The sequence below is a fragment of the Populus alba genome, chromosome 1 (assembly GCF_005239225.2).
Source record: "Populus alba chromosome 1, ASM523922v2, whole genome shotgun sequence".
NCBI lineage: Eukaryota > Viridiplantae > Streptophyta > Magnoliopsida > Malpighiales > Salicaceae > Populus > Populus alba.
Window position 1 is genome coordinate 28902395 of NC_133284.1, and position 12542 is coordinate 28914936.

The 12542-nt window shown below is 34.6% G+C and overlaps 1 protein-coding gene across 1 annotated transcript; it reads right to left on the bottom strand.

Moving 5' to 3' along the window:
* Positions 1-1641: 1641 nt before the first annotated feature.
* Positions 1642-4383, bottom strand: LOC118028043 (pentatricopeptide repeat-containing protein At5g59600-like). The gene is given in 5 exon segments (XM_035031559.2): positions 1642-2358; positions 2360-2509; positions 2511-2593; positions 2596-2968; positions 2970-4383. Coding segments are annotated over 5 exon segments (1671 nt in total). The 5' UTR covers positions 3537-4383; the 3' UTR covers positions 1642-1860.
* Positions 4384-12542: the final 8159 nt, after the last annotated feature.

The following is a 12542-nucleotide window of genomic DNA, read 5'->3' on the forward strand; positions in this document are numbered from 1 at the left end:
TAAATAAGGTAAAAATTATAAAAAAAATTGTGGTGCCAGTACGTGTCCTTCGTTCTCTGCTATTTGATCTAACATTTTTGTTACTCTCCCTAATATTAACTTTTCAATACCCAGTTTCTCAGCATTACGATCCCAGCAACGATCTAATATAAAAATATGGATTCTGAGTATAAGGATCTTCAACCAAATATTGCAACTTTCATTTAAGCATCTCAATTTTTTCATTTGTTATTGGCATGGCGTTAAATAATAACGTTGACACTTCCCAAACCAAAGACATCGTTTGATTTATCAAGCGGTTGTTTGGGGTTACAATATAACCTGTATTTTATAATTTTTTAAGGAAAAATATTTTTAGAATATTTTGATATATTAATGTTAAAAATAATTTTTTAAAAAAAATAAAAAAAAATTATTTTAATATATTTTCAAGTTAAAAAACTTTTTAAAATAACCGCCATCACACTTTAATCTAATTTTTTTTTTGTTAACAACAAATTTTTCTTTTAAAAAACAATATTTTGTTTTACAATGCGGTTGTTTGGGGTTGTGGTACAACCTATATTTTATGATTTTTTAAAAAAAATTAAAAGAAATTTATAATATTTTTAGATTATTTTAATGTATTAATATTAAAAATAATCATTAAAAATATTATTTTAATATATTTTTAAATAAAAAAATATTTTAAAAAATAATTTTCAAACACACTTAAAAACACCCAACCTTAGCTGTTAGCAACCACATAGGCTAAGGAAAGGAAGGTGGATAATTTTAACTTCTAATCCAAGTTTTTTTTTTTTTTTGAACAGCAAATTTTTTTAAAGTTGATGGGAGGAGAATCTGGTAAAGGATTGGAGAATAAAGAGAGATTCGTGCCCACTAAAATTTGGTGAAGGATAAAGAATGAAGAGTCACTTTATGCCTATTCCTTTGTTTTTCAATTCAAGAATGGAATAGTGGAGGGGCAAATTGCTTTCAATACAAGAAATGATTAATAATAGTTATTATTTGTTTTTGTGTTTTCAAAAGTATTTTTTTTTTAAATTAAATTTTTATTTTATTTTTTCTTCAAATTAATATATTTTTAGTATTTTAATATTATTTTAATGTATTGTTATCAAAAATAATTTTTTAAAAAATAAAAAAATATATTATTTTAATACATTTCTAAAATACTTTGAAACAACCACAGCTAAAAAATAAATTTTTTTCTCACCTTACTTGCATGTAACTATGGGGGAAAATATGCGGGCCAAAATACCAAGAAATGATTTTGTTTCCTGGATAGCAAACTTGAGTTTGTTTTGGCAATGTAATTACAGTTGTTTTTTTTTAAAAAAAATTATGTCAAAATATGTGTTAATGATTTTTGTTTTATTTTAAAAAAATTATTTTTGATATCAACATATTAAAATGATTAAAAACACTAAAATATATTAATTTGAAGTTAATAAAAAAAAATAAAAAATTTAAATTTATTTGAAAAATATTTTTAAAATAAATATCCTAAAATGGTTTTGGTCATCTCCTTGCATTCTCTGCCGCAACAGCAGCAATATAGCGAAGAGCTCTTTCATGAATATCCGTCAACTAAAGAAGCATTTAATTGGCAGGACTATAAAAAAGGTTGGCCAATAATAACATATAAACAAAAACATACTAACAGGATGAGGGTATTAAGATCAATTAAAGGAAAAGAGAGGCAAGCATTGATGATCATGCAATTGCCTTTGGCAAGATTTAATTGCACAGCATAACTACAAGCTACCAAAAAACAAAAATGGAAGAAAAGAAGAGGGTCCACTGTGCATAAATATTGTATATATCAGCAATAGCTGTTCTAATCATGCTTATATATCAGGTGGCTTCCTCTATCCAACTGCACCCCGGAAAGTTTTTCAGCCTTTTACGTTTCATCATCTTCTTAGACCTTGATACGTTCTCCCAGCTACCAGCATCAGCGTACAAATTTGACATAAGCATATTATTCCCAGCATTCTCAGGCTCAAGCTCAGCCAAATGCCTAGCTGCCACCTCAGCAAGACCTATATCCCCATGATTCCTACACGCCCCTAATAATGCTCCCCATACGAATAAATCAGGCTTAACAGGCATTTTCTTAATCATGTCATAAGCCTCATTAAGATTTCCAGCCCTACCAAGAAGATCCACCATGCATGCATAATGCTCTAATCTTGGAACAATCTTGTACTTCTGTTGCATCAAGAGAAGCAAGCTTTGTCCATGTTCAACCATTCCAGCATGACTACAAGCAGTGAGGACAGCCGTGAAAGTCAAGTGATCGAGCTTGTTTCCCTCTGATTTCTCCATTTGATCAAAAAGCTCAATTGCTTTCATCACAGTAACCATGATTTGCATACCCAAAAATCATCGAATTCCAAGTAACCGTATTCCTCTCAGGCATCATATAAAATAGCATACTTGCTTCTGATATAAAACCACATTTGGCATACATGTCAACGAGAGCACTTCTTACATATATATTCATCTTCAACTCTAATCACCACTGCATAGCCGTGTATCTCCCTCCCTCTCCTTACATTAGCCATGGTCGCGCAAGCAGCCAAACAGTACTAATTGTAGCTGAAGTTGGAAGAAATCCCTGGCCCAACATCTGTTTAAATGCATCAAAAGCTGCCTCGTTACGAAAATTTTGCACCAACCCTGATATAACCGAAGTCCAAGAAATCACATCAGGCTCCACTCCCTTGCTGATCATCAATTCAAACATCTTTGAAACCATTGCATCATCACCCTTTTGTGCAAACCCCGAAATCAAGCTATTCCAAGTTATTACATTAGGCTTGATACCCAATTTTTCCATTTTATCCATCAAAGCAAATCCTTCTTTAGCAAAACCATGTTGACCATAACCCGAAAGCATGGCATTCAAAGCCACCAAGTCTTTCTCCACCATCCTATCAAACACTCGCCGTGCCTTTTTCAACTTCTCCACATTTAGAGTACATATCGATCAATGAACTAATAACATAAACATCCGATTCAATCGAATACTTCAAAATAACAGAGTGCAAAATCCTCCCAGTTTGCACATCATACACATGACCACAACATTTGAGTACGCTAGGTATAACAAACTTGTTGGCCCCTAAACCCTGCTTTTGCATTTCAGAGAAAACACTCAAAGCTTCTTGAATAAGCCCACGACGAGAATAGGCCCCAATGAGCACAATCCAACGGCGGATATTTGACTCGGGAATTTTGTCGAACAACTTGCGAGCGTCAGATAACTGCCTAGTTTCTACATAGAAAGAGATGAGTTTGGAGGCAAAATGGGTCAAACGAGCTAAACCGTTAATGATGAGATGAGCATGAAGCTTTTTCCCTTGCTGTAATGCTCGATCACGACCGTATGTTTCGATGAGATGAAAATAAGTTTCCGATGATGATCGAAATGAACGGCGTGATATGATTAGGATGGGAAGCTTATGGTGGGGTCTAAAAAATGCTAAAGTTCCCTTGAATTGGTAACGGGAAAGAAGCAGGCACATTTCAGATTTCTCCTCAGCTTCTCGAATCCCAGTTCCAGTGCATTTCTTTCTTTCTTTCCTGGGCCTTGAGGCAATAGAGGATTCTTGTTGCCCAACAAGCGACCTGTCGTTCCTTGTAAAACTTATAAAAGTAACTTAAAGAAAGCTGCAAGGGAGAGTTTGGTGTGGGGACTTGCTAGTTTTGTTGTATGAAACAATTTTGAGACTTTAAAGATATTTGTATTTATCTATTTAAAGAATGTTAAAAGTAAGAAAAATTAACATTTCTTGGGACATTAAACTTTTGAAACTTTAGGGTATGGTTTTGGATATGGCCAAATCACTTGCATTTCCTCTTCCACTTTGGAGAGAAAGGAGGAGCAAAAGGTTTTACAAGAACAAATCACTTGAGGAGGTATCATGGGGTGGCTCTGATTCATGGAAGGATAAAAAATGCGCTTATAGCTATATTGTTGATGGAGCACAGCAGAGATTGGCTGGTTGGAAGGTGGACAAGCTTTCATTGGCTGGAAGAGTTGCTCTTTGTCAATCGGTCATTCAAGCCCTGCCTTTGTATACAATGCAATCTGCAAAGTCTTCCAAAATCTACTTGTGAGGATGTTGAGACGATTTGTAAGCGTTTCATTTGGGGAGATCAGGAGCATGCTGGACTACGGTGGTTTGGGTCTTAAAAATCTTGAAGCCATGAACGAAGCTTTGTTAATGGAGTTTGTTTTGGGTTTTGATGAAAGGGAATGATCAGTCCTGGGTTCATGTGCTGAGGGATAAATACATGAGAAAGGATGGTTCTGATTTCGGGTGGTTAGCAAAGCCTGATTCGTCTCCTCTATGGAAGACTGTTGATTACGACAAATATACAATAAAGAGTAAAATATTCTCTGCAACTTGTATTATTCATCTTATTTGGCAGCTATATCTACATGTCATTAAGGAGGCCTATTCTACTTAGAATTTTATTCTAAATTGGGCAACAATTTGTACAATGAAACTAACAGATTTCCATACATATCTTGCCAGCTAACACTCCCTCTCAAGTTGGTTCATAGATGTCTATCATGCCCAACTTGCTAATCATATGATAACAATCCTTGTTTGACACTGTCTTGGTGAGGACATTAGCTAGTTGATTTGTAGAGTTAACAAACAGGAAACATATAATTTTTTGATCTAGTTTCTCTTTGATAAAATGATGATCTATTTCAATATATTTAGTTTGATCATGTTGAATAGGATTGTGTGCAATTTGAATTGCCACCTTATTATCACAGTACATATTAATATGATCTATATATTTGATCTCTAAATCCTTCAGAACAATCTTAATCCATAACAACTCACATATTCTCTGAACCATTGCTCGAAATTCTGCTTCTGCACTAGATCTTGCTACCACTTTCTGTTTTTTACTTCTATAGGTAATCAAATTCCCTTCCACAAAGGTTAGATAACCAAATGTAGACTTTCTGGTTGTTTGATCCCCTGCCCAATCTGCATTAGTGTAGCCTTCAATATTTGAGACACCATTCTTTGAGTACAATAAACCTTTGTCAGGCGCACCTTTGAGATATCTTAAGATCTTATAGATTGTATCCATATGCTCCTCACTTGGTGCATGCATAAATTGGCTCACAATACCTATAGCATGTGTTATATCTGGCCTAGTATGGGTTAGATAGATTAGCTTACCCATAAGTCTTTGATACTGGCCTATTTTTGTAGGGATTTGATCTGGAAGGATCCCAAGTCGATGATTCATTTGTATTGGTGTTTTAACCGGTTTGCAGGCGAGCATCCCAGTCTCACTTATAAGATCCAATACGTATTTATGTTGTGAGAGGGAAATTCCTTGTTTGGACCTTGCTACTTCAATGCCAAGAAAGCACGTTAGTTGTCCCAAATCTTTCATTTTGAATTCTGTAGATAAGTATTCTTGCAGTGTCCTCATTTCTTCAGAATCATCACCTGTCAAAATCATGTCATCTACATACACAATCAATGTTGTTACCTTTCCATCTTTATGTTTTACAAATAACGTATGATTTGCATTACTTTGTTGATAGCTGGTTGCTTTTATTGCTAGAGTAAACCTCCCAAACCAAGCTCGAGGAGACTGCTTCAACCCATACAAAGCCCTCTTTAGTTTGCACACTCTACCTTCATGTTCAGAACTCTGTTTTATTATTCCACGCAAGAGTTCCATTTATACCTCTTCTTCTAGATCACCGTTTAAGAAGGCATTTTTTACATCGAATTGTTGTAGAGGTCAATCTCTGTTTGCAGCAATAGATATGAGAATACGAATGGTGTTGAGCTTGGCTACTGGTGCAAAGGTCTCCTGGTAGTCAATACCATATTTCTAGGCATACCCCTTGGCTACAAATCTCGCTTTATATCTATGAAGGCTTCCATCCGCTTTAAGTTTAACAATGTATACCTATCTACACCGAATCACTTTTTTTTCCTTCTAGTGACGCAACAAGTTCCCAAGTGGAGTTTTTCTGCAAGGCTTCCATTTCTTCATTCATCGCCTCTTTCCACCTTGGATTTGCCAATGCATCCTGCACATTACTAGGAATGGATACTTGGGATAATTGATTAATGGTTAGTGCATAAGGTTTTGAAAGTCTATGAGAAGAGACATAGTTATTGATATGATATCTGACATTGGTTTTAATGTCTGGCTCATATTGTTTCTTTGTAACACCTTTATTAGGTCTTGGTGAATACCTGGGAGCTGGTTGAGATGTGTCCTCAGTGATGGGATTATCTAGTATATTCTGGGCAAAAAACTCTTTGGTTGGTGGTGTAGGCAAGTTAGACCTCGTAGTTTCTTCCTCATCAAAGTTCATGGCTTCTATGTCACCAGTATAGAATTCAATCATCTTAGCTTCTTCCTCGTTATGATTTACAACTTTTGTGTCTCCATTGTCCAATGATAAATTCCTCTTCTCTGGAACAGTTTGAGTGGCAGTAGGCGAGATTGCATTTTGCTTGTTGCTACTCATCTGTTTTTCAAATGTCTCTAGCTCTATAAAAACACCATCACTTATACTTTTATCAAAAACAATATTGCAAAGATCTTTTTCTTCACACATAGTCTCCCCTTGAAGAGGAGAGCCTAAGTCTCCTGCTAAATAATACAGATTCGTTTCATGAAAGGAGACATCAAGGGAGATATGGAGCTTGTGTGTTTTAGGGCAGTAACAATAGTACCCTTTCTAAAAATCAGAGTAGCCAACGAAGACACAACGTTGGGCACAAGGATCAAGTTTGTTGCGCAAGATTTTGGGTATATGAACATACACAGTACAACCAAAGGTTCTGGGTTCCAAGTTTGGTTGATGGGGTGTGTCAAAAAAGGTTTGTAATTTCTAGTATGGAGTCTAAAATTCAAGCACTCGGGAAGGCACTTTGTTCATAATATATATAGAAGACTTGACAACCTCTCCCTAATAGAAACATGGCATATTCATTCCAAATAGGGATGCACGTACCATTTCCATAATCTGCCTACCTTTTCTCTCTGAAAGGCCATTTTGTTGAGGTGAGCATGTGCAAGAGGTATGATGCAACAACCCCAATAAATTTTCCAGCAATATATTAAGAAAATTCATGATGATTTTTTTTTTTCAAAAATTTCAGCAAAGTTTCTCCTAATTTAGCTTGTCCCAAGTTATCAACAAAATCAACATTAGTCCCTAATCAACCATTTCCACAATTCAATGTTCTTATTATACTCCAACATATCTTAATCAACAATATTTCACTTTCTCTAGCATATCAACTCAATGAATAATTATTTTGCTAAAAAGAATTATCTTAACCAAGAAACACAAACCATAGATTATGGATTTAATATAATCTTTTAAGTACAGTTTATCACAAATGATATTAACTACATGCTTTTGTGTGTGTGTGTGTATTTTGAAGATTATAATGTTGGGTATGTATGAATTTAAATGGATTAGCTTATTTAATATATCACCATCATAATTAGAAAATATTTACATAACAGAGTACAACTTAAATAAGCTAATCCATTTAAATTCATACATACTCAACATTATAATCTTCAAAATATACAGATAATAATGTTATTATCAATAATTTACATATCCAAAAGATTTACTGGTAATAGAAGTAAACTTTAAAAACTACTAGGAGGCGCGGTATTGAGATGAACCTGCATAATGATTTAAAAGATAATCATGATCAATTAGAGCATTTACATTTGTAATAACATATAAATATATGCATTATTTACTCACAAAATTTCCACATTTACTATCATCTTCCAAGTACTATTCTCAAATCAATAATCCAAAATTTAAATATATCCACATCATAGAACTTCAGTTCCAAACCAGTACAGTTGGACTACCAGCACCCATTCCATACCAACACAACTGGACTACCAGCACCAGTTCCATACCAGAATACCTGGTCCACCAGCTGCCCATTCACAGGGCACCAGTTCCATACCAGGATAACTGGTCATCAATTGCCCAATAACAAGGCACCAGTTTTCCATTTCAAAATAAATTATCATGGGAAAATCTACTAGCATTCCACATAAAATTTCGTTGATCGAGAGAAAATTTAAATATCTAAAGTTCAGAGAAAGAAAAAATATTCAAAATATTAAACACCTACCTGGTGTTTGCGTCCTGCTAGTTGAACCTATCTGCTGAGTGGTTCCTGCAGCCTCGTCCATTCCTGCAAGTTCATTTCATTACCAATTAAATTTTATTTCAACAAAATCAACTTGTCATCAATTTAATTATTTCATCAATAACATCACCACAAAACCACTTTACTTATCAAACCAGCAAAACAACTCATTGCTAATTTAATTATTTCATCAACACATCACCACAAAATTCATTTAATTTTCAACAACAATATCAACTCATCACTAACATAATTTCTTTATCATCAATATTACCTCATGACTCATTTAATTATCACTCAACAATATTAGTTCATCACTAATATAATTTCTTCATCATCAATATTATCACATAATTCATTTAACTATCAAAAAACAATATTAACTCATCACTAATATAATTTCTTCATCATCAATATTATCATTATCATCAATATTATCACATAATTTATTTAACTATCAAACAACAATATTAACTCATCACTAATATAATTTCTTCATCATCAATATTATCACGTAATTTATTTAACTATCAAACAACAATATTAACTCATCACTAATATAATTCCTTCCTCATCAATATTACCACATAACTCATTTAATTATCACTCAACAATATTAACTCATCACTAATATTATTTCTTCATCATCAATATTATCACATAATTCATTTAATTATCACTCAACAATATCAACTCATCCCTAATATAACTCCTTCATCATCAATATTACCATATAACTCAACAATTAATTATTGATCCAACATTTTCATTCATTTTCTTTCTCTTGGCCGAAACCTCTCCTCAAAAGAACCCATAATGTTTTTTTCTTCAATTTCACAAATTGAAACATTACCCACTATTATTTCATTTATTAAAACATTAATTCATCATAATTTCATAAGTTAACCCATTAAACCTCACAACTCATACCATAATTATACACTAATACAATTGAATAAAATCTTAACATACTAAATATATCAATTTAATTGAGAGGAAGAGATTTGTTACCTTTTAATTCAAAGAAATAAGAGATGGAAAGCTTGAAATCACCACACAAATTTCTTTCCTCCTTCCCCCTTTATTTTCCTCTCAATGCCTCCCCTCTTTAAAAAAAACATCTTTTGTTTCCCTTTTTGAAATTTTCTTGTTCAAACCCTTCCTAATAAACTTTAATCACTAGTTATATCTCCTTCCTTTTTTTTTCTTTTTTTTTGAATTTATTTTGGAGAAACTTTGATAAATTTCACTCAATTCTTTTCCCTCTCAAGCCCTAACATAGCCGGCCACTCCCCCCTTAAAACCACTCCCCACTTGTTTTTATATTTACAAGTTTTCCCCCCTTTTCATTTAAGTCCTTCATTGTTTTGTTTTAAACCATTTGGCCCAAAAGTTTGACTTATTCAATTTAAATCCTTGTCCACATTCACATTATTAAATAATAATTTCCACTCCATTATATATATAAAAATATTCCCCCCTTTTTTTGTACCTTTTTTTGTAAAAAAAAAAATACAGGAATTTACCCGGGTATTTACATTTCTTCCCTCCTAAAATGAAAATTTCATCCTCGAAATTAAATTTCTTACCAGATTTTAAGAATAATCCTGGGTATTTGCTCCTCATTTCATCTTCTCGCTCCCATGATTCTTCTTCCATTTGCGAACCCCTCCACAACACCTTGACCAGGGAAATCTTTTTATTTCTGAGCACTTTTTTGATTTGATCAAGAATTATCACTGGTTTGACTTCCATAGTTAATTCTTCATTAACTTCTATTGGAATTTGTGGCAGCACCCGAGTTGGATCAATTTCAGCTTTTCTTAGCATTGATACATGGAACACATCATGTATTTTGACCAGATGTTAGGGCAAGGCTAGTTGATAAGCTACTGGGCCGATTCTTTTCACGATTTCATAAGGCCCGATGTGTCTTGGCGCTAACTTCCTTTTCATACCAAATCTTAACAAGTGTTTCCAAGGAGCAACCTTCAAGTACACCCTATCCCCCACATTAAACTCAAGAGGTCTCCTTCGTTTATCAGCATAACTTTTTTGTCTGTCTTGAGCTGCTTTCATTCGATCCCTTATAATTCTAATCTTCTCTTATGTATCCTGAACAAACTCAAGCCCTATTAAATTTTGATCCCCTACTTCTTCCCAACATACTGGAGTTCATCATTTTCTGCCATACAAGGCTTCATATGGAGCCATTCTTATGGTAGCCTGATAGCTGTTATTATATGCGAACTCCACGAGAGGTAAGTGATCCTCCCAATTTCCACCAAAGTCCATAGTATATGCCCTCAATAAATCTTCCAGGGTTTGAATTGTCCTTTCAGATTGTCCGTCAGTCTGAGGATGAAAAGCTGTACTCATATTCAATTTCGACCCTAATGCACGCTGTATGCCAGGACATAACCGAGAAGTAAATCGAGGATCTCGGTCTGATACTATTGACAAAGGCACCCCATGTAATCTCACTACTTCATTGACATATAATCTAGCCAATTTATCAATTGGGTCAGTCATCTTCATTGGTAAGAAAAGAGCAGACTTGGTCAGTCGGTCTACTATCACCCAGATCGCGTCATTACCCTTCTCCCCTCTAGGTAACCCATATAAAAAATCCATTGTAATGTCTTCCCATTTCCACTGTGGTATTAACAACGGCTGTAAGGGCCCCACCGGCTTCTGATGTTCCACTTTCACTTGCTGGCATATAGGACAGCTGGCTACAAAATCTACTATCTGTTTCTTCATATTTGGCCACCAGTAGAATTCTTTTAGGTCATTGTACATTTTTGTACTCCCAGGGTGTATATTGAGTCTTGTTTCATAAGCCTCTTTTAATAATTCCCCTATCAAAACTTGGTCTCCTGGCAAATACATCCATTTTCCCATTAATACAATCCCATCATCCAAGATCCAGAAATGAGTCTCAATACCCAGTTTAATCTTCTCCTTTATTTTGTCAACTTCTATATCCTTTTGTTGCGCCTCTAGTATTTTCTCTCGAAATGTCAATTTTACCCTCAATTGGGAAATTAGGGAACCTTTAGGTCCAACCTCCACCTTGGCATCAATTTTTCTTAATTCTATTAGTTCTTTTTCATCACCATCATTTGGTTCTATAACTAATAACTTACTTTTGCGACTAAGTGCATCTGCCACCATATTAGCTCTTCCTGGGTGATAATCTATTACACAGTCATAATATTTAATTAGCTCCACCCACCGTCTTTGTCGCATGTTTAACTCCTTTTGAGTCATCAAGTACCGTAAACTTTTGTGATCAGTAAAAATTTGTACCCGTGACCTGTACAAATAATGTCTCCAAACCCGTAAGGCGAAAATTACTGCGGCTAGTTCTAAGTCATGGGTTGGATAATTTGTTTCATGGGTTTTTAACTGTCTTGAGGCATAAGCAATTACCCTCCCATGTTGCATCAACACGCATCCCAAACCCTTCTTAGATGCATCACTGTATATGACAAACCCTTCCATTCCAGAGGGTAAAGTTAACACTGGAGCCATGGTGAGTCTTCTTTTTAGCTCTTGAAAACTTCTTTCACATTTTGATGTCCATTCCCACTTCGTTTCCTTTCGGGTCAAACGGGTCATTGGAGCCGATATTGTAGAGAACCCCTCGATAAACCTCCGATAATATCCTGCTAACCCGAGAAAACTACGTATCTCTGTCATATTTATGGGCCTCTTCCATTTTAACACAACTTCCACTTTCCTTGGATCCACCAAGATTCCTTCATTTGAGATAACATGCCCCAAGAAAGTCACCTCTTTTAACCAGAATTCACATTTATTCGACTTGGCATATAGTCGATGTTCTCTTAGAGTCTGTAGTACCTCTCTTAAATGTTTTTCATGTTCTATATATGAATTGGAATACACCAAGATATCATCAATGAACACCACAACTGACTTATCTAAATAGGACCGGAAGACCTTATTCATTTAATCCATAAATACCGCAGGAGCATTTGTTAATCCGAATGGCATTACCAAGAGCTCAAAATGTCCATACCGAGTTCTAAAAGCAGTTTTTGATACATCTAGATCTTTAATCCTCAATTGGTAGTACCAGGATCTTAGATCTATCTTTGAAAATACGCTGGCTCCCTTGAGTTGATCAAATAAATCATCGATTTGTGGAAGCGGATATTTGTTCTTTATTGTCACCTTATTCAACTACCTGTAATCAATGCAAAGCCGAAGAGTTCCATCTTTTTTCTTTACAAACAACACCGGAGCTCCCCAGGGTGAGTTGCTGGGACTTATAAACCCTTTATCTAACAGTTCTTGTAACTGAAATTT